The sequence below is a fragment of the Haliaeetus leucocephalus genome, unplaced genomic scaffold (genome assembly GCF_000737465.1).
Source record: "Haliaeetus leucocephalus isolate CR32 unplaced genomic scaffold, Haliaeetus_leucocephalus-4.0 Scaffold229, whole genome shotgun sequence".
In the NCBI taxonomy this organism is placed as follows: domain Eukaryota; kingdom Metazoa; phylum Chordata; class Aves; order Accipitriformes; family Accipitridae; genus Haliaeetus; species Haliaeetus leucocephalus.
In genome coordinates this window covers 878,820-904,928 of record NW_010972665.1, presented here as the reverse complement: position 1 = coordinate 904,928, position 26,109 = coordinate 878,820, and the positions used below count along the sequence as shown (strand labels likewise).

General features: G+C 42.7%; 1 protein-coding gene across 2 annotated transcripts in view; it reads right to left on the bottom strand.

Moving 5' to 3' along the window:
* Window positions 1-4,166: 4,166 nt before the first annotated feature.
* Window positions 4,167-26,109, bottom strand: part of PIK3AP1 (phosphoinositide-3-kinase adaptor protein 1) — a 29,730-nt gene continuing 7,787 nt past the window's right edge. For both annotated transcript variants that reach the window (XM_010567728.1, XM_010567727.1), the window contains exons 4-16: window positions 25,317-25,459; window positions 24,048-24,180; window positions 23,106-23,302; window positions 20,700-20,889; window positions 13,618-13,713; window positions 11,979-12,158; window positions 11,111-11,173; window positions 9,928-10,133; window positions 8,277-8,349; window positions 7,786-7,941; window positions 5,968-6,038; window positions 5,671-5,780; window positions 4,167-4,581 (exon numbers count right to left, since the gene is read on the bottom strand). In XM_010567728.1, the coding sequence (XP_010566030.1) occupies window positions 4,527-4,581; window positions 5,671-5,780; window positions 5,968-6,038; window positions 7,786-7,941; window positions 8,277-8,349; window positions 9,928-10,133; window positions 11,111-11,173; window positions 11,979-12,158; window positions 13,618-13,713; window positions 20,700-20,889; window positions 23,106-23,302; window positions 24,048-24,180; window positions 25,317-25,459 (1,673 nt within the window). In that variant the 3' untranslated portion in view covers window positions 4,167-4,526. The remainder of the gene's footprint in view (window positions 4,582-5,670; window positions 5,781-5,967; window positions 6,039-7,785; window positions 7,942-8,276; window positions 8,350-9,927; window positions 10,134-11,110; window positions 11,174-11,978; window positions 12,159-13,617; window positions 13,714-20,699; window positions 20,890-23,105; window positions 23,303-24,047; window positions 24,181-25,316; window positions 25,460-26,109) is intronic.

The window sequence follows — 26,109 nt, the reverse complement described above, 5'->3', positions numbered from 1 at the left end:
CCGGCCGCCGCCCGGGAGTACGGGCGGAGCCCGGCCTCGGCGGGCGGGTCGGTGGCTGCGGGCGGGAGCAAAAGGCGGGCAGTCGGGACCCGAAATGCCCAGACAGTGCCGGCGTTTGAGACACCGCGGCCTTCAGCACGAGCGCGGTGAAGCCCGAGTTGTTTTTTTTTTAATTGGCGGATTTGTTTTGTAATTGATAAAATCATAACGTACTGATCAATTCAGAAGAAGGTGACCCAGGGCGGTGTGCAAGTACCCTCGGAAACAAGCGGCCGCCTTTTCTGCAACGCTGGTCCAAGCAGAAGAAATTCACGAACGATGAAGTGCCGACAGCCACACCGGCCCGAGGGGCAGGTACTGAGGCGGCAAAGCGGCACCCAGGCGGAACGAATGGTAAGTTTGCTGTCAGTACCGCCTAAGATAAAGCCTGCAACCCCGTGTGTGACCTTGGAACTACCTCAAGCTACAAGTCCAAAGTAAAAAAACCAAACCAAACAAAACCCCCAAGCCAAAAAGCTCTCGGTATTAAGCATTCATTGATCAGACAACTCTTAAACTGAACAAATACAGAAACAATTTTCAGAGGCTATCAGGCATAATATTTAAAAAAAAGGGGGGGGGGGGCACTACACCATCATCCCAAATATCGCACAAGCCAACAGAGAAGTAAGACAGTGAAGGACAGGAGTTGAACGCAGGAGCTGCTCCATGCTGTTAAATGCCATCCATGCTTTGTAGGAATGATGCAAAAACAGACTTCCCTGTTTACCACTGACCACACCTACACTAAAAGCTTTTCCCCTTGTGGTCTTCCACATTCAGTCTACCTTCCCTGAACGTATTTTAGCAAGCTACATTTATATGAAGCCTTTTCCTGATAGTACGTTCACAATCTCCTATTTCAGTAGAAACAATGTCCCTGCAGAGATACTTGTCAAAACCCATTCAAAACCCTTGTTTATATTAAAAAAAAAAAAAAAAAAAGGAAAAACCTAGACAGCTTTGATAACACCATATGTTTCTTTCTAGTAGTCGCATCTCAGTCCAAAACAGAGTAGCTTACCCTTGGGAGACAGAGAGAGGAGGCTTCGGCATCTTTGGTTTATTCAGTACTTAAGTCTCTCAGTCAACAACAGGGCCAGCCAGAGCCATCTGCTGCAGCGGGTTTTGTGAAGCACACTGTACAAAAAGCAAACACTTTCCCCAGGCCGGCCAGCTGCCACCTGAGCTTGGATTGGTTGATGCCCCTACAGGTGGCCAGGCCATTTAGTTTTTATCAGCAATTTTATTATCTGTTCAGTCCTTGAGTTCTAACGTTTGACGGAAACACACTTCATTCCCGCTCTCCCCCTCAAGCATATTCTTGAGTAACCAACAATCTGGTTGTATGCAGTTTTCTTCTCTGGTCTCTTCTGTGCTTCAGTTTCAGTGCACTTCTCGTCTTGGGTGGAAGCAATACACACCACAGGCTCACCAGCACAAATGGAATCTACAGATACAAGGACTCCATACGTTGAGCTGTAAGAGGCTTAAAGCAACTAACTGAAACCAAACCAATGTGGAACGTGCATTTTGGCAGCTAAGAAGGTGCATCTCTGCTGGCCTGCGAGAGACTTGAAAGTCATGCCTGCATCCCAATTGTTTACCTGCATTTAACAGTGAAGCTGTTTTAGTGCTGTTCCTTTTCTCCTTCATAGGGTGATAGTTTTGCTGTGATTACTGGTCAGTGAGATCCCCAACTAATTCAAAAGTTACAAAGGGACAGTAAGACAGGAATGCCTGAGACTACACCTGGAGCTTTGATTTCCCCCCCTTATCCAGTGCAGAAGGCGCCTGACCAGACTACATTTATAGTTATTTCTCAGCTCCACCTGTCCCAGCTCACCTCTCCTCCAAACTAGAGCCCCACTAGCATTTGTTTTTGTACGATAGGTCAAGTCAGACTAAGGAAGTATCTAAGCTGCAAACAGGAGAGGGACTGAAAGGCTAGTTAGGAGCTACTTTTCAGCAATTCAGATATAAACAGTCTCACTGCAGTACTAGCAATAAAAATCAAGTTCACAGTCATGTTACTAGGATTGTGCAAAGGCAAATGCTCAGATACAGTTCAGATAAACCCTCCCCACAGAAGACATTTGGCTATTGCATGCAGGGGATGCAGAATTAAAAATTAGCTGGGGAAGATAGATCCCTGGGCTGCTTCAGTCCAACAGCTTTGAGAGGAAATCTTCTGCATAACACACTTTCATATTTTGCTCTTCCCTTCCTGCCTTGTTACAGTCTTCCCCACATCCTACATTTCTACCTTATGTTGTGCCTGGCAGATGTGGAAGCAGATAAATTCCGCTTATCACATCACAGCTCCAAGCTCTGGAGCACAGCTGCAGCCAGCACTAAGAACATGGGGAACTTTTAAGCAAAGCGAGGGAGCTGTGTGCAAACCAAAGCATGTGTGACAGCTGAAGACAACCAAACTGTTGAATTTCCTCTTTTAGTTTATTTCTTTTATTCCTGTTTCCCTCACTTATCCATGCTACCATTTTCCTCATTTCAGCACCAAAACCTCCTTCCCTGCTTCCAATTTGACAAGATAGTGCTGGGAACCTTGTTCTGTTCCAAGAAGAGCAGAGGAAGGCAACTCCCACCTCACCATTCCCCTGGCTACTGTGAACAAAGAGCAAACTGTCAGTGAGAGCCTGTAGTGTCAAGAGTTACTGGAGAAGGCACTGAGGTCCTTTAAAAAAAAAAAAAAAAAAAAAAAAAAAGAAGAGAAAAAAAGATAAAAAGGTCACCGCTGTAGCTATAGGCCTGCAGCACAACACCTGCATCCCTCTGTCATCAAAAGGAGAGACTATATGAACTGTATTTAGAGTCATACCCTATGAGTTTAATGTGTAGATGATATTTAGCTTATGCCTATACCCCTGAGAGCAGCAGGGGCTTCTCCACCTTCATTCAGTGCTGGCTGAGTCACAGTTGCCATCTGTCACTCCCATAGCTCCGCACATTGGCTTTGCCACCCTGCAAGAGAAAGGAGCTACAACTCTATCACCTGCTCTCTTACAGATTAAGGGGAGCTTACATGACCAGACAGAAGCTTTACATTTCCTACCTGTACCTGAGGGATCACCTAACACAGATGTATCTATGTCTCTCTCAGGGCTGGAAGAGGGGGAATGGCTTGAAAACCAAGTCCGTAATGATCCTTAATTGTCTACCCTGAACGTTATCTCACAGAATTCCCATCTGCATCACTCATGGACAACCAGAGCCCCCATGGGCCAGGATATGCACAGAAGATCGCAAGGCCTGGAAGGGGGAAAAAAAACCCAACCAACCAACCAACCATACACCAAAACAGTTCACTTCCATCATTCAAGTCCCTTGAGATGAGGAATCAAATTAATTTCTGCTTTACATGCTTTCTACATTTGGAACACAAAGAGCCAAACCAGGAAGTTCTCCTTAAGTTTGTAAGCCCTCAGGCAGAAAAAAGGCTGGATACAGCTGTTGCACATTCACATTGCTACAAAGGAAGAGTAGAGCAAGCAGAGTCCAGCCCCCAGGCTGCGTCTTTCCACTGCAGCAGGCTAACTACACGGCTGGTATTTGTGAGGTGTGTGCATTTATAATTGGAGACTTGCTATGCTATTCCAGAGCATTAAGTGAAACGCCTTCGTACTGCTTCTACAATGAACACATGTAAGACATACAGAACACAGCATTGCTGCCAATTCCTTCCTCTAATTTGAGAGGTCAGTCATGTGGTTTCAAGTAACAACATACCCAAAAAAGGTTTAAGTACAGTTGTTTTGTGATACAGGAGGTCCCTTACCAGCTGCCTTGGGAATTTTCATGGTACACACAACACCTTGTTAATGTCTGTCCTTTTCAGGGAGGGAAGAGGAAAGGGAAAGGTGTTTTCAAGGCTGTATGCAAAATACATTCTTGAATAAAGACAACTTCTCATCCTCTCATGGTTTAATGATTGCTGGAAGGAGATTCTACACCTTCTGAAAGGTCAGTATGTCTGTACCCAAAATGTTACACCAAACAGCAGTACATTGACCTGCTCCTGCTGTAGTGAGTGTTCTTCAAACAAAGTCTTCGAACAACTTTCTTTACTTTTTCAAGCATGTTTTCAAGTAAAGCCCTTGTAGGTTGTATCTAGGGTTTTGATAACAATGCTTATCAGGATTTAGTTTCTAAAAGGACATATGTTCTTTCTTGGCCAAAGGGAAACTTCGTGTTAGTGCAGGACTGCGAAGACACACGAGTGTTCTCCTTCTCAACCATGATACTTTTTCTTGAAGTCCCGAAGAACCAAAATTCTTCCAAGCAAAAAAGTTATAGAAGGCCAAGAAGTCTTGGTGAAGCTCATGGGAAAAGTCACCAGAGCTTTAGGGAGGAAGAAGGAGAAGAAAACATTTGGCTCCCCCTTATAAATAATTTAAGGCAACCCAAAAATATCTGTACAAACACACATACAAACAGAAAAATCTCATATTCCACAGATGTTGAGAGATTCAGCGACCTCTTGGGGGCACAGGTGGAGGATAAAAGCCTTCACAGCTTACAGGCCTATAAAAAGACAGAGTATACAAATGAATTTTAAAAAATAGTAGAGAACAGGGTTCTGGAACAACACATTGCATGCAATAACATCATATCTAAGAATACTGTACAAGCAATAGACATACAAGAAGAAAATCAGGCTATAAGTGATTCAGTGACAGAGCAGATGCCAAGGTGCCAGAGCCCTGTTCCTGTCCAAGTTATTTCTTCTGTTCTTCAGCTGCAGTTACTCCACTATTACTGGAAAGAGATGATATAATACTTGGTTGGAGTAAAACTTTGATAGTATAGTAGCTTTCTCCTGAAAATTAGATGAAGAGCAATAGGAAGAGATCAAAAGATTCCAAATATTTTTAAACTAACTACAGATAAATTCCAGCTATATTCTTGCCAGAGCCAAGCCAACATAGAGAACTTACTGCACCCACACATTAGTAATTACTATTTTAACAGTTAGAGAATTTTATTAGCATCTGTACTTAGATAAGCCTCTGGGGCCTGGACTTCATAGACTTGCACTGGTTGGACTAAAGGAATGTTTACAAGTTACTTAAGTTTGTGGTGGTCTGATCAAATCAAGGCAAAACCCCTCAACACCTTTTCTAAAACCAGTGCAGTTCTTACTTTGAGGCCAATCACACATGTAAACAAGTGCGCTTTGGAGAGATCTGAAATTTGTAAAAAGAAAAAAAAGTCCAAGGGAATGCCAAAAGGGAATTCCCTCTGCACTACACTTTGTATCTTCCAAGAGGATCTTCTCAGGAGGATCAGGTACTAAATCTCTGCCAGAGGCAGGATGCTACTCCACCTGGCAATGTCTCATGGCAAGCACTGTGTGCTTCAATAGTGCTGTCCCTTGCAGCGTGTGCACCGCAATAACAGCGCTGTCATAGGCATGTTACTGACTAGGAAACCAATTCCACCAAGTATTACAGATGAGAAACAAGGATCTCACGATTCCTAACTGTGTGTGTTTATAAATAATAGTCTGGTAGATTTTGTTGAAAGACAGATTCACTTCCTGCCTTGCTTTCTGCCCAAGGCTTCCATATTGCTTCACTGAAAGCGCATGCTTGAGCTGCATTTTAGCTTTACCTGCTTGCACCTCGAGGAGGCACTCTGGGAGGCCTTTCTGGGAAAGGCAGCCTCTCTGCTTGGTGGGCTACTGGGCTGCGGCTTCTAGTTGTTTCTGGGACCTCGTTGTCCTACAAAATGAAGAAAAGAGGTTACAGACCAGCAGAATTTGGTTCTTGTTAGCTTCACAACAGAAGTGGCTACATTTTGCCATTTCTGCGAATGCATTGCCATCCCTGAGCTCCTTTTCTTTTGCATGAAAACAAAGCCACGTACTTAAGAACAGTGGACCAGTATATAGCAGAGGTGAGAGCTTACCTCACTGTCCCCTTCCATCCCACTGCTGACACTCAATATGCTCCGAGTGCTGGAGCGGTTACTTGCACTACCTGGAGTAAAAGCAAGAGAAAACAAACTGATTATTAAATCCTGGTGATTTAACTGCAAATCACTAACTCAGGACTCCTTCTAACCTCATGTTTACCTCTTGCACACATAATTTAATGCTCATTTAGATTAATTTATTTCCACTGTTATTTTTCACATGTTCAGGATCCAAACAATGGCACTTCATATAACACAGACCACAGGGCCAAACCATTCAGCTTTACTTTCTTTCTAGCCTATTTCTGCCCTATGTAGGTCCAGGTTCTGGTTAAATACTCACAACCATAATCTAACTGAAAGGATCCAGTGCTGGTATCAGCTGGCAAGTCAGGTAAATATTTTCATAAGTGTTATACACCCAACATTTATGTGTTTTTAAATTATCAGTCCCCATGTCCTTAACAATGGCATGGAGGTAGATGGCTCTGAGCACTGTCACACATTCAGTCCTGGAGTAAGTGACTGCTTGAGAGGTTATTGTTCCCAATAGCTGTTCACCACCTCCTCTCACAACAATCCTTACTCATCACAGGAATGTTTCCTAGTCCATTTCAAAGCTAAAAATGACAAGTTTGTTCAAACAACCTTCAGCAACCATTTATGCAAACCCATTTAACTTGCATGGACTCAGAGTAGGGAATGTTTTTGCAATCAGTCATGCCATTTCTGAAGGGCACAGCCACTCACAAACATATCCTACGGTGCTGTGGCTGGTTTCAGTCATAAATACATAATGTTCTATATGGCTGTGCAATACTGGGACACTAAACCCTATTGTTCAGAAACCTATACATTGAAATGGAGGCTAGAGAGGTTTTCTCATAAGATGCAGTCCCTCCCTAGCCTTGGTGAGGTAACTCTCATCATCAGCTGGTACAAACAGCAGCACTTAAGAGTGCTAAATACTGTGTTAGAGTCCATTCTCACAATCATGCCATGGGAAAGAGAGCCAAGCTGCACACAGTGAACTCTACAGGCTCGTTAACATCTCTCTCACAACTGCTTACAAGCAAGTTACTGGCTCAGTCAGCTGCCTCTGGCACCTACTCTGGATGTGTGCCAGCTATATCTTGCCAAGAGCCACAAAGGTAGTAACCTCATTGGGACTCAGTTTTCATTTCAAAGGACCAAAATGATCTTAATGATTTCTGCAAGAATTGCTCAGTCTGTGGTAACAGTAAGAATGCAGGGATTTAATTTGCACAAATTAAACCTAATAAAAACCAAAAATAATAAAAATGTGCAGACTGTCCAAGTCACTCAAGAGGTCCCACAGTAACCAGTGAAAAATGCTGTCTTTTATCTCCAACAATTGAGGAAACAACATGTAGAGACTGGTTCCCAGCCTGCAATATAACTGTGCCCTTAGACCAGAAAAGCACACTGCCTGCTGAGAGTCACAGCAAGGGAGCATTCTTTATTCTAAGAGAGCAGCTGCCATCTACTTTTAAGAACTGAAGATGGGTGATATGCCTTCCCTGAGAAGGCTCAAGGGAATCTTTCACTCAGCTTTCAGCTTCTCCTGCAGAAATGCAGACACAAGATGCCCAAACCACTTGAGGTACCTGGAGTTGCTTTTACAGTTTTGAGAACAGCCAGCCTTGAGGCATGCAGGGTTTGGGGTGGCAGTGTCAGTACTGGGATTCAGGAATAGAAGTCCTGTCCCCTGAGCTGACTCCAGAGTCAGGCTGGGGAATTCTTTTCCATCCAGCTTTCCTGTAGAGAGGGTGATACTCAGGGTTTGCTTACTTGTTGTGCTGGATGTGCTTTCTGTTTTCCAGTCGCCTCGCTTTAACTCCTTTTTTGGTGGGAAAATGTTTTTCCTGGGGGTGTATTCATATATTCCACATTCTGGTTTCCCTAAAGTATTATAAGAATGTCGAATGGGTACTGTAATTTCCAAATCTGGAAGGGAAAATGAACAGCTCAGAAGGGCCTATGCAAGTATAGCCTCTGAGAGACAGCTTTGCACACAAGAACAAAGTTAAACGCAATCACGTAAGGATGATCATAACTGTACGTGAATGAATCAAGATTCACTCCACAGATGTGGGCATCCTTTCCTCAGTCTGGAAAACTGAGGAGTAAAGCAACTTCCCTATGTTTTAGCCAAGAAGCACATAGATGTGAATATTAAAATATCACAGAACTACAATACACACGGTGACATTTCTGCCTGAAAAGCCTATTAATATTGTTAGCTGCTTCTTTACCACGGAATGTCAGAATCAGACTGTTACCTGCACTTTTGTCTTTTTTTTGCTTCTCCATTTGCCTCCTGGTTATGCTGTCTCGTAGACGTTTCAGATTTTCCTAGAAACATCACAAGATGTTCTTTTCAGGGCTTTGAATAAAGGAGGATATGCAGCATTCTGACAATACCAATATTATATTTCAAGCTAACTTTGCAACCAAGCTGTTACAAAGCCTGCTACACCTGGCTGAAGTCCAAACCGTGTCAACAGGTTTTAATCTATTCCCTTCAGAAATCCATGTGTGCCTTTCAGAAGCCAAGTTTTTTCAGGTGTTCACGTGTATGGTAAGATCAAGTTCACAGAGTCACTGGCAGCTGCAGATAAGCAGCATGTTTGGTTTAGAACTCCCTCTATTTTCTGTTTCCACTGTGACACTGGCACAGAAACAAGACCCACAGTCATGTAACTGCACAGTCCTTTCTGTACTAATGAACCGATAATTCTGACTGCAGGGACTGAGGAGGCTGCCACGCATCCCAGAGTGTGAGGGACAATTCAGAAAGAATTCAGGATGTCCCCACTGAAGCAAGAGGGGACACCTGGAAATGTAACTGGGAGCAAAGTCTCTTCATCATTGTGCAGCAGCATACTGTACCTTACAGTAAGGGAAGAGCGGGGGGGGTAATACTTTTCCAGCAGGGAAATATGTACAGATGTAAGAGAAGGAAACCCCAAATAGGTGGAAAAGCAGACAGAGCAATTGCTGTACCATGAGGCAAGATGTGGAGCAGAGAGTTCAAAAGCTGCTCATGGGATGGAACACAGAGCATGCCACTTTATCTCTGCTATAGACATTTACTAAAGTAGCACAGTGTTCTTTATTGACAGAAGAAGGGATTCCTCTGACTGTTTCTGGGTAGAGAGGACCCTTCCAAGTGACAATCAGGAGGATTTGTTCTGACGACTCCCAAAACAGCATCACACACCAGAGACCAGCACCTCAAGTGTGAGAACAGACTGCTGCAGCATGAACAAAGGGTTCCAAAAGAAGCAGGCAGTGGTTTTAAAGATGGAGCCCCACTCTAACTTGAGAATGTGAATTTTAAAACTATGACTGCTAGTTCCACCAAACATTATGTTGCTGCTGCCAACATAATGACTTCCTCATTCAGCTAAGCCACCCAAACACTGTGCTTTAACTAATCACTGTTGCTAGACCTTGCCCAGCTGCAACAACAGGTAGCCCTGGAGCCACCAAATACCCAGGGAAGGATCCAACCATCTACAAAATAGGACTTTAAAGCCAATGCACTATCCAGGACACTGAGTCTTCACTGATCTGAAATGGATGATAACTGACAAGCTAAATGTTCATCACAGAAGTCCCCTGCCAGCAGGTAGGTGCTAGGTGACCTTTAGAAAGGTAATTTAGCCAACTGGATTTGGCCCAGTTCCTAGTGTACAGACCTCCAAAAACTAGCAATACTACTGAAAGTTAAACAGATCTGTAAAACAGCAACCTTCTTGCTGCTGCATGGGAACAGCCCTCTGTGCCAGAAGAGAACTCTGGTAGCTGGGGGACTGTGTTAGCAGTCTTCTTGCTCCAACCAGGAAATAAATGTACCCACACTGAACAGCTTGTGATATAGACCTAGAGAGACAGCTGTATTTCTTAAACAGTGGAATAAACCTGTACCTGCTGGAAACGGAATGATTCTGATCTCTTTTTCTGGTTCAGTTGCCACTCCTTAAAATGAAGTACAGCTTCATCAACGGTGAGTATGCCCATTTTCACTTGCTCCTGTAACGTAATCAGCTGCCGTTGACCTGGGGTTTTCATTCCAGCAAATGGATCATATATGCTTGATTGAGACAGGTCCCTTACAGGCCTGACTATTGTCTCTGAAGAGAGAACACCACCAAAAATATTATTGAACTTGTGGCATCTGCCTTCCTCACTGAATACAAAGAAACTCAAGCACCCTTGATATAGCAGAGATGCAAAAAAATCAATATTACAGACTGAAAGTTTCCCTTGACCAGAAGAGGGTTTCGTCCTTATGCCATCCTGCTATTTGTCAGGGCTAAGAGCCCAGCTGACAGGTAGCCTTGTATACAAATACATCCCAGGGATAATCTCTGTTCTTAACATAGTTTAAGTGAACAGCACAAAATGTAGTCCTTAAAGTGCTCTGCTTCCTCACTGCAAAAACATCTCTCTCCTCTGCAATCCACAAAACAGAGCTTTCACCTCGGCAGTCACAAAGCTAGACTCTTCCTAGGTAAGCTGTGCAGTGTAACTCCGGAAACAGAAAGGTGAAAACTCATCCTACTGATGCTGGCTCTTTGTAACTCATTTCCAACATAAAGAGGAGTTCCCAACATGTGAGATAAAAGCTCAGACGTGGTTCCTGGCACTCTGATAGTGCACAGGATAAGAGGTGAAAGAATAAGGGCACAGTTTATGAAGTGCAGAGATCAATGGCAAGTAGTTCACTGAAGGTTAAATCCCAGGAAATAATGATCAACAGGCAGTAGCTATATCCAGAAGATCAAAAGTGGGACATCGACTCCATGAAGTAATATGAGTCACAGCATAAAAAAGGACTTCAATGATCATGATGATCCTGACTGAGGATAAACATTAAGACAGGGGATATGTACACTAAGTGATAAAAGGATACCCCCCTCACAGTCTGCAGTTATAAAAAGTTTCCAGTGTCACATAAGGTCAGAAAGGTTGGATCATTCATATAAGTCTATTATCTCCAGAGCCCTATAAAACAGACCATTCTGTCACATTTCACACAAATGAAGCTACCTCAGCAGATTTGCTTTTGGATTACTGGAAATATTTTCAGGGTGAACTTCTGACTTACCTTTCTTAACCCTTCCTCTAGGGACATAGAGATTCTCAGGTCTTTGAGCTTTCTGTGCAAAAACTGTAAAACAAACACTCTTTAGATACTGAAATGCATCTCATGGAGACAGAAGTAGCAAGGATGAATATGGGCAGCATACACAATTCTGCACTGCCTTACAACTTCTGCTACCCTACTAAGTCCAGTGAAGAAACAAGATAAGGAGTTGTACAGTAGAACTCCCCTTCTATTGACCTCAAAGAATTTAGCTCAGCCACCTCTAAGAGAAATCTGGACATGCTTTCCTCACAGTCCAGAGTCCTGTTGTGGGGTGAAGGAGGAGTCACTGAAATTGCTCTCCCACACATTACCGTAGTTCTTGTTAGAATGTTTGTGAAATATGACCAAGATTTCCAAAACTGCCTAGCAAACTAGGAGGCACAATTTTCTTCAATTTCAATTAAACACCAGCTCAGATGGAAGTATTGAGGCATAGAATCATATCCTATACAAATGCTATTGAATCAATGATACCATTACAGAGCAGCAATTAACAGCTTGATTGTGTCCTTATAATATCAGGATCTTTCCTATTTAGTTGGATTTGTTCATACCATTTGGGAGTAATCTGTTGTCCTACTGCTTTAATTAAGAGCAAGATTAGGCCAAGACCTCAGGATACAACATCCCCACATTTTCAGAGTAGGCAGAAGATGAAAAACAGATTTGAAATTGGATCCCAAAAGTAATCCAGCTCCAGAGCCAAATAATCCAGGGGTCTCAAAAATGTGTAGATTTTCTTGGCGTTTATTTGGCAACTGGAGCCCACGTCAAGGCCATTCTACAGTTGACTAGTCTACAGTTTAGGTCCTGGTACCCTACTCACTTTTGGAGATGTACAGCTCATTGTCTGGCTGTGGAGAGCTGGATTCTGGTCTTGGAACAGGAACTGGAGGTCTGCTAGCCATTTCCTGTGGAAAAGTATCTTGTTCCACTGAGTAGTATACATCTTCACCATACTGCTGGTAAACTCTTTCCTCCGAATCTGGCGCATCCATGCTACTGCCTACAACAGAGTAGAGTCTGTAAGAAAAACAACCTGGCCTCTTCACTGAACACTGGATCCCTCCACATGCACTATGTACCACATTCTTACCAAGCTTGCCACTTCACAGGCAAAAAAATCCAGTTTTGCAGTGACTTAAAGTGCCAAAGACAGGACTTGATAAAGTCATTAACATCTAGTAGCATGTAAGTGTTTGCCACTAAGCCTGTACTATCTGTTTTGGTGAAGAAACCATAGTGGAAAATCTCATAACTGTTTTTAAGAACTTGAGGAACAGTTAGTTCAATTAATTCCAGTTAATTAGCATATTATAACAGTTAACAAATCAAATGGAGCACTGGTTTCCAAAAGCTACTTGTGGTGGTCTACAAAGTACTACGGAGAATTATTCCTTTGTCTGAAATGAGCATTTACCATCAGCTGACAATATATTTGATCTCAGAACAATGCGTCTCAGAGGGACCTGGGTATGCATGTCTGTACTTAACAAGTCCAGCTACTATTATACCACCTCATCATCCCCATTCTATTCTCACTCCGAACATGACTGCAAAATCATCAAACGCTATCATACTCGATTTAAAACCTAGTTTCCCTCTGTTTGCATGCTAGCAAAAAGAATTAAGAGCCCCTGGACTAACTCCCTACTCTGTTACCAAGTCACAAATGAATACCCCAACCACTGGACTGACCTTCCTTTAGGGATGTTGTAACACTTAGTTGAGTCAATGCAATGGCACTGCCAGAGCATCTGTGAAGGCAGGGGAAACAGAAGAAGATGCTAAGAGCCCCAGACTTAATCTTGCTCTGAGTCCAGCTGGGCCACCCACAAAAAGTAAGCATGTATCCCATGGAACCTGGTGAGTCAGGAAAAGGTTTGGACAACCCAATCATGCTCAGTGAAGATATCATGGATCTAATGTCTGGCTTTGGTCAGAGAAGGCAGAGGGAGCACTGAAGATGCAGAGCGTAGATCAGGTTTGGGAGCCAGGAGTTCTTTTCCTCTTTCCAGGCTACTGTTCCTAATGGATGGACTTTTGAATAAAGCATCTACATTAAAATTAATCACTAGCTTGTGCTGCTATACTTTACACTCAGCCCCTGCCCATGAGGGGAGCATGCACCCATGTCAGGACACCAGAATTAACTCCCATCACTAAGATAAGGACAGAAGACAGCCATTCCTGAAGAGATACCAGCTGTGTGCTTCCACTCACTGGTAGGTAGGGACTGGAACTAGGAACCACTCCCCCTCTTTGGTAAGAAACTAACTGCTTTTGTGAAATCACCTCACGAGCTGATTTTTCTGTTGTGTCTCATTTGTACCCACTAAGGCAAAGCTGTCCATGTCTAACAGTGTGGACTAGCTCCTATTCATAACAGATCAAGGAGAAATCTCAAGTTCTATTTAATTGCTTTAACTGTGCTACTGCCATCCCTCTTTTCAAACAGGTCTCACCTTCTAAAAACTTGCGGAGCATTGAGTCTTTTGTAGTTAGAGAAACTTCATCTCCAGCAACTGGAGTGTCTGGTTTGGACTGAAGCATCTCTACATCTGAAAAAAATCAGAAAGATGAACCTGTTGATTATGCCCTTAAACATGTAGAACAATGTAATATAATATAATAAAATTATGTGATATTTCTGACTGGACTTTTGGTTTATGGTGAAAATCAAAGAGGAAGCCAGGCAACTGACCAGACACCTTGCCTCAAAAAAGGCTCCTAAGTTGCTGTTCCATACAGTCTGCACCAATATTTGCCAGCTGCCTGATAGTTATGCTTGAGGGTGACTAACATTGCTTGAGAAGTTCTGACAAGGCTCCAAGTAGGTGCTAAGGATTAGCTATTACTGAGAGTGTGTGGGCCAGGTGAAGGTTTTGGTCTCTGCACAGTGCTCATGAGAGGCCAGACTGAGTGGAAACTCTGTGACTTGGCAAAATAAGACATTAAGGGCAATTTGCCCGTGACACAGAAGATAGTATTTGTTTTGTTTATTGGATAAAAGTCAAAACAGCTGGCTGAGTTAATTAGCTGGACTGGAGGGTGTTTAGAGGGTCAGATGATAATTGAGACTGAGAAAGGAGTGACAGCAAACAATAAAGTACTTCGTTAAGTCAGTGTTTTGACATGAATTCTGATTTTAAAAAAAAGGGTCAACCTCATCATAACCCTAAAACTAATCCTAAAACTGAAATAAAGTGTTAGGTAACCATGCTCCTAATAATATTAAAACCAAGAGTAGTATAAATGAACTGTTGAGGTTTATTGATATATGTGAATCGCTGAGGCACATTGTGAAAATCTATTACTATGTAAACTAGATGGCTTAGGTTACATGAGAGAATATGAAACAGTTCTCTATAAATGTCTTTTTAATATTTGCTGACCTTTCTTATTTTTTTCCTGCAAAGCTGAGGAGATTATGAGAAAGGGATGAGAATATGCTAGCAAGATTTTGCTTTGCTAGAATGTTGTGGGGGTTTTTTTTAAACAATAATTGTCAAAGGACCCACTGACAGTCATGTGAATGCACCCAACCCAGCTTTAACCTTACAGGAATACCTCCAGCATAGCCAGAGCAATGCTGCATGCTATGTGGACTAACTATATCAGCAGCTTCGCAACAGCTCTGCAGTCCATGCCAAGCTGCATGCTGCTGGAGCTAATCTGCTCACCACCAACCTAGTATAAAGTTCACTTAAGTATGGCTGCACTGCATGGAAGAACAGATTTGACATTTGAGCATCCTAAAGAATCAGCACTACAAACCTGTATTTTTCTGTAGAGCGATTTTTCCACCTTGCAGCCACCTCGATTATTTTTAATGTAGCTTTTAGAAATGAACCTGTAGCAAATACAGGCCCAGAGGAAAGCCACTACTTTATGTATTTCAGGGCAGAACAGAATGTGACAGATGTGCAAAGTTCCTTTTGTTCTCTGTGGAGGGAATAGTACTTTCCCAGTTTTGACTGTGCTCTGCAGGATTACTAAAACAGCAGTGCAACAGGATACTGCAGCGTTTGTTTTCTATCACATAGTCAATGTAGTTAAATTCATCAGCTAATTAGTTCTCCTTAGAAGACATGATTGCCATCTCGCTACCCTCTTGCACATGGGCCTGTCTTGCATACAGATGAGACCTAACATCTCACCCATGTGCCAAAATTGAAGAGAAGTTCTCTACTTCATCACTGACGCCTCCTGTTCCACTTGCTGCAGTGGCTAGTGAGACAGAAGTGACAAGAAGGTGGCGCACACAAACTTTGGGTATCACAGGAAAGGTCCCCAGATTTTCCTGAGGCTATTGGGGAAAGTTGGTCTGAAGAGTTAGCAGGAAGAGGGTTAAGTAGTTCCTATATGTCAGAATCTAGTAACTAAAATATATTTATTCAAAGAGTTTCAGTTTCCCTTCGGAGGGTTTAAGGCTTCAGAAAGGAGCTCAACCAACCTGTGAACAGACAGGCATACAGAAGACAAGTTATGACCTACAGACCCTTCACAACAGCTAAAATATCCATGCGTGGGCACCCTTTAGAAAGTAACAACCCCCTTTAAAGATTTGCAAACAACAGAAGCCAGGTATTCCTGTGCATGAAGCAAGCTACCTCTTTACAGACACCAGTCCTTTATTATGCAAGACAAAGGCTACAATGTGTTGGCATAAATCACAACTCAGAACTTTATAAGCAGTTATATTTTTGTGCACAATTCTCTCAGTTTGTTCAAGGATGACAAGGAGGCTGCTGTTTCTTGCATTAACTACAGAAAAAATAAAATTCAATGCAGACAGTGTTGAAAGCTTGGTCTCAAGACAATAAAATGGTAGAGGAAGGGGAGGATATGCAAGAGAGTAGAATAAGGGCATAACAACTTATATGTGAACGAACATCTACTCTTTAGATGTTGGAGGTCTGCAAATTACAGGACAACAGATTTTAGTCAGCTGAAAAGTTTCTAGGATAAAAGATTAAACCTCTGCATGAAACTCACACTATCTAGGGTCTGAGTGTCCTCACAGTTCATAAATATGGAAACAGTGCTAAGAGTCCAGACTTGTTGCCACCAGCCCTTGGCCACTGCCACTGTTCTGACCTTGGACAGAGGAAATACAGCCTAATTCTTTCCCCAAGTAAAACAGCATAATAACACATACACAAACCAGGCAGTTTAATCTTCACACAAACAAAACAGCTTTTCAGCACTTTCAAGAGTCCTTGCTCTCAGAGTCCCTCCTGCATACAACTCCAGCCTACTCAAAATACTCTGTTTTGCAAAAATCAGCAGGAGTTGCTGGTGAAAGAAGAGCAGAAAGAGCAAAGCACTTTATCTGATGCTGTAGTTCATACTACCAGACTGATATGATGGAGGTAACTCTCCCTTTTTGCTATTCAGCTGCTGTTTGTTACAGTGTGTGAGTGACTCAGCTAAATGACATTTACCTGCAACCTGTACCAACCTGGAGCATATTGTGGAAAACTGTGTTTGACTTTACAGGTATCTGAAAAGCGTAATAAGAGGGAAGTGTTCTTCTGAAGCGGGAACAATTAGATTAATCATAAGAAATTAAATAAGGCACTTCAATCTCATTATTAAAGAACAGCAAACAAGGTAACAGTAGGAGCTAGTTAAGTTCCCACTGATTTGTTAGGAGTACTTTATGATCTACACTGCTCAGGGCATTAAGACCTACCTGGGAGAGAATGCTCTCCTCCAGCAGAAGAGGAGGCAATGTTCTGTAGATTAACAAAACCTTTTCCTTTTTTTTTTTTTTTTTAATTCCATCATTTATCTCAAAACTTAAAGGGACAACTAGCAACTCAACACAGGTGTGTGCAACTCATGCAGCATCAGCTTAAGTAAAATTGGGCCCTTGCACAGCTTCTGCACTTTCTCTGTAAATGGCTCCCCAGGACCAAAGGCAGGGAGGAAAAAACAACACATAAAAATGCATTGAAAAATCAGAATTGGGATGAAGAATACGAGAACTAACAGAACACTCCAGTATTCAAGTATTTGCTACTACTTTTAACTCATTACAATGGCTCCAGTCCTGTGTTACCTTATTCTCAAACCAGTTCCTGCCAGACAAATTGACCCTGTGGTATCTAACCTTCCTTTGATCAGTCTCTGAAGAACTGTGGTGGAAGAACATCTTTATCACAATAAATGGGCATGCTGCCACAGTATGGCTACACTTAAAATAGCCCAGGTATTGTCCTCTACACCACAGCCATAACTACTCACTTAAGGGCTACTCTGACCTGGAGAAAGTACCTCAGTAGAATTGATTATGATTTCCTAGGGAGTTTTTCATCCTCGCAAACTTTTAAGCCAGTACGAAAGTTTGAAGCCTTATTTGTGATGGCAGTTCTAAACCAGCCAGCATTCCCACTAACTTCAGTGAGGGTTTGCCTGTGTGCTGGTATTCTAAATAATATTGAAATACCTTCACTTTGAGACAACCAATCTAAGCATCGAGCATTGTGATATAGAGAACGAACTGCTAATTGCTTAATGATTGTCTCTCTGTAACTTTACATACCAAAGACTAGTGCTCGTCAAGGATTAAGCCTGTCAGAGACTGGTACTTGGGAGTGATGAGCAAGAAGGAACCATGAACAATCACAAAACTTAATTAAATGTTTGATAAATTTACGATCTTGTCGAGAAGGCTCAAGTAGAGGCCTTGCTTGAATAGACAGGGCCAGAAAAGATAAGAACTCCTGCCTTTGTTCTCGTCCTTGTAGATAATTTAGCTTAAACTAACCATATGGTTTTTACACCACTACTGAGAACTTAGATAAGAACACTAACGAGCAGTGATGTATTAAAACATGTAAAAGACCATACTGCACAGAATCACCTGAGAAGGGTCAAATAGCGGACAAGTGAGGAAGACTATGGAAGACCACCGGAGGACTCCTGAAGACCACCAGAGACCTTCAATGCGCCTGCGTAAAGGACATTTGCATATGCTAATAGTTTCCCGGAAAACTAATGAATATGTATAACATTTCTCGGAAATCTAGTGAATATGTATATAGAACATGTATTTAACCTGCACAATTAGACCTGACGGTGTGCACGATAGGTGGAGCGATCCCCTGTGCATCCAGCGCTGCCAATAAAGAATACCTACTTAATAGTTAATCAAACTATTGAGTCAATTTCTTTGAATCAATTGTGCCAATTTAACCTTACCTGTTACAAGAGAGGTAAATTTTAAGCACTGTTCAGACAAGCTGTAAATATTCTTCAGGCAAAGACTAACAGACTACATAAGAAAAACAGATTTTCAGTAGAAGACTCCTGAGTGAAAGGTAACATTGTGTGCAGGAGCAATAGGCTGGGAGAACCCCAGAAGAAGCAGGAAGCACACTCACATTCCCTGTTGAGGTATTACAGATAAGCCATATATAGCATCTTGCCAATGAGGAAAACATTTTAAAACACAGACTCATTTGGCTCTGCTTTTCAGCAAAGGAATCATAAGTACTTACTTTAGGAACAGCCTGGGTTTTTACCTTTCTAGACCTACTAGCCCTGCAGAGCCTGCAGCACATTTGCACACCAGTAGAACTTTCTGGTGCTGATCGCAGAGACCTCTGTCACCCTGCTGATGCAGCTGTGCTCGCAGAAGATTCCCCTAAAGGACATATGCCTGCTGGGCCTTTGCTGCTGAGGAGGCTTAAGGAAAGCCGCCTGACTTCGGCTTCAAATGCACAACCTCTCCCATCCCATGGCAACTTTTCCTAGTTCTTCATCTCCATGTCTGTCACCCAAGCAGCCTCTGTTTTGTGTATTCATCCAAAACACCAGCCAAACTCCCTCCTGAGATCTGTCAATCAGAGTAAGTGAGGGCAGGAAAATCTGTGTACTTGAACTGTTTAACTTAATGTGGCTTGTTTGACAGAAACAGGCAAGGGGACATGCACACAAGCAACTGAGACAGGAGACTGAGGGAGGTGGTGATCTTCAGTAGGGAAGAAGAAACAAGCATCTTTAAACAATTAGTTCTTCCACCAACACTCTGCAGGGCTGACGAGTTTTCTTGACAGGAAGCAATTCTCACCTAAATCTGAACAAATGAGAATATTTTCAGAAAGGCTTTTCAGAGTCCAGTTCAAAAGTTGTAAATTACGGGGAGCTTGATTTGCATGCACAAAAGAAAGGCATATCCCCTGCATAGCTTCTGGGAGATCTGGACATTTCAGGGGTGGAAGAAAACAAGCTGGGCTTTGTTATTTTAAGCAGGGGTTTTGCCCCTCCGCAGACTTAGTCAATCAACCCCATTCAGAGGTGCACTGATTGCAGGCAGAGCTTCCAAACATCTAGAAACTCTCACCCCCATTGTTGCGAACAACAGCAGCTTTGTTCCTTAGGAATCCAACCAGCCTTACTGCTTATCTCCACCTGAAGGCAGAACAATCCTGGTTTTGGTAGCAAAACTATCCCTGCAGCAGCCAAACAAAACATTGCAGAGAAGAGTTTATGATTTCAGGCAGAGAATTGACCAAATCTTCTGGAATCCTTAATCAACACAAATGTGTTTTATAACATCGTTTAATTTAAAAGAGGAGAAAATCAGCCAAGGACAGATAAAGTGTGTAAGCTAAAGTGTTTCAGTAAGAAAGCTTTTCCCCTGAGGCAGCACACTTAAAACTGCAGGAACACTGGAAGTCCTTATGCAGGTACTTAAACTATAGCAAGCTAAATTCTCTGCTCATCATGGGAATCATAAAATATATCGGTGGGATGAAGCCAGACCAAATAGGCAGATAACTAGGAATACCAAATTTACAACTGCTTAACATAGGTGCTTAACCTGATATTCGCAATCAGACTCACTGAATATTAATGGAATGGTGAAAAAGTTAAACATCTGCATATTTATCAGAATTAGCTCTATATTTTTAGCAATAAACTAAGTGGATTAGAATAATGATTTTTCAATTATAATCTTTTCAGTACATGTATTTCTAGATGTTCACTTTCTTTTGTTCTCAAGCTGTTGAGGTAGAAGGTCAGCTCTTGTTTTTCAGTTTCCCAGTCATCAGTAAAATCACATCTTGCATAGTGTTCTTTTCCCACAGTGTCTGTAAGTCAGAGTGTCCCTACCTCCCTGGATCTCAGGAGGGAGAAGTAGGACATGGTAGAAAATTTGGTCTCTTCCAAATGCTAATTCACTTGCTCAGGGTTTAGTGAGTCCTCAAAGCACCGAGGAAACTGCTCTTGTGAGACGGGGAACCAAAGAAAGGTTTAGAGCAATTTTATCAGCCAGCCAACATCAGAAACAGAGCATGGTCTCCTTGTGGTGAGAGCAGGAAAGCTATAACCAGCCCTGAACTCTGAAACTCAACTGAGGTGCTACTATGTATAAGAGAAATGGATCAGCTTAGGCCTCTTGGACAGAGGGTCTGAGCAACCTGATCTAGTTGAAGATGTCTCCCCTCACTCATGGGGTTGGACTAGATGACCTTTAGAGGTCCCTTCCAATGCAAACCACCCTACAATTCTGTGATTCTATGAATATACATACAGAGATCTTCTGGGGCACCAGGGACAAATCCAGCCATGGATTCATAAAGCTCTTCATCGGAGCCAGGATTCAAGGAACATTTCATTAACAGATCAGTGGACAGATGGGCCATGGACTCATAAACAGACTCATCCTCCTCGCCTTGCATCAGCTCTTCCTTAATGTGACTCTTCAGCATATCTGCAGTTTCCTGGAGAGGAAGGAGGGCAAGAAAAAAACCCATATGTTCAAGTCTCATTTAAATAAAGAATCTGGAGAATCAAAGCAAGCAAAATATATCTCACTCTCCCATTGCTGATGGAAAAAACCTTCTAAAAGCAGCCCATTCCCAAAGACTAAGGCTTCTCAAAGGAATTAAATCCCCACTACAGCTGTCTGGGCCCAGCCTTCAAGATCTATGTTGAACAGGTAACGAATGTGAAAAGTTGGTGCTGACACATTCTGAATAGCCATTACAGCTCACTCCCTCAATTTCATGTCCTACCTGATCTCTGCAAACTCCTCAAACATAAGTAAAGCTCAGTCTAAAAATACAAATGCTCGTCATATAATGTTTTGGGGTAAGCGTAGCTGACCATAAAGGGGAAAGCTTGCCACATGTGGAGCACTTATAAGAAAGCAAAGTTTTAGCTTTGGTGTAGATTCAGTTTCAGTTTCTTGGCCTTAGCAGCAGCACATAACACCCAGAGTGGGAGTACACAGACCCTTTTCTGTGAGACTAACAGGAAACCTCACAGCAGGCAGCTGTTCATGTAATACAGGCAACTTTCGATTCACAGGACAGCAGAAACCTTTCTCACATATTTGCAACATGGGGTGGGGGGACTGGGAAGGGAGGGCAGTGCACCAAACCACTCAAGGGAGCAAAATTCAAAGCTTCATCCCAGCCTCCTCTCCAAGTTCCAACTATGTCACAAGCACAGCCATAGTTGCAGTACTACAAGATATTCTTCCATCTACAACCACGACCCCATGGGCCTTCAATCCACAGGGCAGGTGTCAAAACTGTCTACACATGCTTCCCTCCACAGTCAAGATGGATCAGGCAGGTAGCTCATGCGATGCTTTGGAAAAGTGTGGAGGGACTTTTGCCAGAGAGAAAATAAGGTGAGTAAAGGGGTTTACTGGGATTTTCAGATATCCATACTAGATATCAGATCATTTGTTTGCTCTGGTACTAAGCTGCACAGATAGCTTCATGGTCAGTAAGCTGGACCTACTCTTAACACAGCTCTATCACTGTGCCGGTGGAAAGGAGGACATGGGAGGAGCACAGTATTGCAGTAAGAGGTTGGAAGGACTTCCTAAGCATCTCTCACTTACCCCAGTGCAAAGATTTTAATCACACAATTTACAGTTTCTGCAGCCCTCCTGATGTCAGAACAGGGAATGACTTTTATTTAGCTCTAGTATATATATAACCCTAAATTTATGCTTATGTGAAGAAGCAAATCCCAAGTCTAAGAAGGACCCATGCCTCCAAAATAGGGCTTAAACACTACTGTAATTGGCCTGCAGAACCACACTAAGGCTGGCAGATCTATCACCCACCATTAAGACAACTGTTAGGGACAATTACACACAACTTTTCAACTAAAAGTCAAGGGAAATAAAATCTGTTCAAGAATTCACATGATCTGAGTCAAGGAGCTACTCGTTATTTTGAAGCATACAAGCTGAAAACAACTCAAATGGAAAAGAAAGGTGTGCATGGGGTTTATCCTAAGCACACCACAGAAACAATTGCCTGGTGCAGGTGGAGACAGGTCCATGTCATAATCTGGAAAGGTCAGAGTGCTGTTTTCTGGGGATGGGGTTAGCTCAAAGAGAACTGAAATGTGAATTGAGCTCCCGGAATGAACAAGTAGGGAACGGACAGCTATTCTAACACAGGAAGGAATGGATTTAAAGTGGAGCTGGCAGACTACACAGATCAGCTGTGAATGAGCTAATAAGCAATCCAGACTGTACTATGACTAATCAGAGAGCACCTCAGATTGTACCTTCCCAAACATATTCTGTTCCCATAATTACTCCCCAAAGTAAGTGGGATGAAGGGGCTATAGTTTTCCCAAGATCAGAGGTTAGAAGAGTACAGCAACCACATCCATGCACAAACTTCATTGGATGGATGGATGATAAGGAAACCCAGCATGGCAGTCTCTGATTCCATCTTATTTGCTCTGTGGAAAAGCCCCAAGAACTTCCCCAGCTCCAGAGATGCACCCAACCCTCCAGCCTGGAAGCTTTCAGGGTGGCTGAATGTCTGTCTTCTACACCCTACCACACCACATTGCACCCTTTATTACCCCATCACTCCTGCTCCCACAACACTAAGTGTCAAGATTGGTGCCACTGCCCACACTTGCTGTGGGAAAAAGCAGAGGGACTGCTGCTTCCTCTTACCACATATTCATCAATGAATTGGCGGAGGTCCTTAAAGCCATGCTTTTCTGCTATGGTGTTTGGATAGTGGCCATATTTGTTGGCTACACTGTAGGCCTGCAGTGCTCCAGGGCATGTAAGCAGCAAGGCGGTGAGGTTCTTCAACCCGTATCTTGCAGAAAAGTGAAGCAGTGTTGGCAACTCCTCATCCCTCTGATCTGTGAGAACAGGAGCCTGTTAGAATCTAAGCTTCTCTCTAGCAGCAACAAAGCCAGTAGGTGAGAAACAAAATTCCTAGCAAACACATAGACCAAAGCAGGTATGAAAGCCCTGAAAAGCATAGATACAGTTTCAGAATGGAGCTAACTCTGCACAAATTAACTGACTTATCTAGCTGATCTCCAGGCTTAAGTCCTATGACGTTTAGTGGGGAATCTGGCACTGTAATAGCTTAATGTGTGTAGGATCACAGGTTTGCAAGGAACTCTTAGATCATCATTCCAGTAGGACCCAGTTGCTGTAAGGCAACCATTCATGGTGCCACACCAATCCAGCTGCTGGGTGCCCACTGTGCACCTTAGAGCAGAGTCATGGGGTTGGGGGAAAAGGACTGAGCTGGGGAAAAATGCCACATGGGACTGGGAGAAGAACAAGGGAGAAAACATGGGAGACTTTTGGGGGAGCATCATTTTTTCACTTTGGTTGTGTTTGAAGCTGTGTACATAGCTGCATCTGTCACAGTGCAAGGAAGTGAGACTGATGCGTGTAATAAAAAAAGGGTCACCCGACCCAAATGGCAATGCCCTCTCTACACGCATCATCAGAAATTTAGCCTCCTGGATGAGATCCAAGATTTTTGAGACAGCCTATGCAGGTACCACACACTGCAGTGTTAAGGCACTCCAAGGTAAAACGACTGATACAGATGAAGTTTAAAAAGAAAACAAAAATATTTCAACTTACTTGTTGTCATATCTTCTTCTTCCAGCTGGTTGATTCCAAACAGGTGTAAGCCACTGGCAGGAATATTCTTCTTGAGTGACTCAGTCAACAGTTTGTCCAGTGCTTCTATGCTGTATGGAACAATTTTAAAAGCCTAGAGATAAATGGAAAGTGATTTTGTTTGAGGGAGTCTGGAGATTCAGTTAAGGTGAGATTTATAAGGTGTTTCTTTATTTAGCACATATCAGAAAACAGTAGGCATAAACACTGAAAGTAGCAATGTTCAGGTCAAGCAAAGAACATGAATAGCTTCCTGGTCCAGAAACAGAGTATCATTAATTGGAGCAGAGGAGAACCATACACTCCACAAAAAGACAGAGTACCATGAGAAAACTCACTCATGCAACTAGAAGCACAGAAAACTGTTACTGTCTACTTCCTTGACAGGTAAAATCTTACTCTGAAACTGTTCCAATGAAGCGTCACTCCTGCTCTAAGTACAAACTAGTCTATTTTGAATTGCTCTGGTGTACACTCTGGGTTTGGCTTTTGGACTGATTCTTAGCCAAAGACTGGGAAGCATGCCTATTCCCCAAGTAGAGGCACAGCCCAGTACCAACTGCTCCATAACTTGGAACTAAAAAGAAGGGAAAGACAGTCTCCCCTGACTCAGGTTTGCTGGTGACTAACACTACTCTATACGCTTCCACTACACGGCTGATCAGGGACATACAGGCAGGCAGCAAAGACAACACATCTGGAGAACTTGCTTGTGCAAACTTTACCCCTCTGACAGGGTTCAGGTACCACAGCTGTGCAAAATATGGTATGAGAACTGAGGAGTGGCTTTAAAGAAATAAGTGCTAAGAATAAACAAATCATTTTATGTTACTCCATTCAGCTAGTATCAATCTCTGCTACCTTTTCACATGTTTTCCAAGAACCCTCAGGTACAAATTTCCAAACAATTTATTTCTTTATGGTACTTTGTTATATCAAGTTCTGTCATCCCAATCTTTTTAAGCCATCGAGGTCTAAATGTGAGCGTTGATTGACTGCATATTTTTTTTTAGCTGGATGGCCTGAGTCACCTTAGCCAGCTATTTGCTCCAGAAAGATCACGCATGCTTTTGCTAAAAGGGGATGTTAAGGTTATGTGAAAATCCCTACATGACCTTGCATTTCTTCACTTCAGAAGAGCTACTTCATGGCAAGCATTTTTACTTATGTCCGCTTGTCTAGCCTCTGAAATAACTGGTTTCCAAAGCAGCTATTTGCTAGAGTCATTACCTGGCACATGAACTGTACGGGGTTGGCTGCATTAGCCAACAGACTGCTAATTTCCTCCATGTCGGTATGATAGGTGATGCTTGTCTCTCCCACCATCAATTCCCCTGAATATATCTGCAGAGGCACTGTCCCAGAGGTTAAATCTTTGAAAAGAAAGAGAAGACATCACTGTTAAGAACAAGCAATGGGAATGAGTCTGCATCAAATACCCTGAGGATAGGAGGAGTTTGGAGATACTGCCAGTGGCATACCAAAACAGTTTCTATTGTACTGAATTCATGAAGAGTCATGAAAAAAAAGGAGATGATGCTGGTCTGAACACTAGGTAGGAAAGTACTCTGGAACTACCATCTTCATAGATATGTCAATGTACATCACCTGTGACCTGCTAGGTCCTCTGCTAACAGTTGTCTGGACCACCAATATTAACAGTACACTACCTCAAACTAGAATGCCTCATGTCTCTCCACCCCCAGCTTTCCCTGGAGCAGTCTCTAAACCATGCCATAAAATATGAGAGCTGGGGAAGAAGGGGAGAGAAACCAGAAAAGTCACTAGGGATTTTGCAACCCCTGTCAGCCTCACTAGTCTCTGAATGAAATCAACTTAAAAGAATTCCAGCTTTACAACTTTACCCATGCACAGGATTTATCTCCTACCTGCACCTTGGGAGCTTCTTGATGTTTTGTCCAGTGTACATTCATAGGTCTGAACTTTCTCTTTGAAACACAAATATTTTGAATCCTACTGAAATTAATCTTTCCCTGCTTGGCTGTTAACAACTCAGGAAATT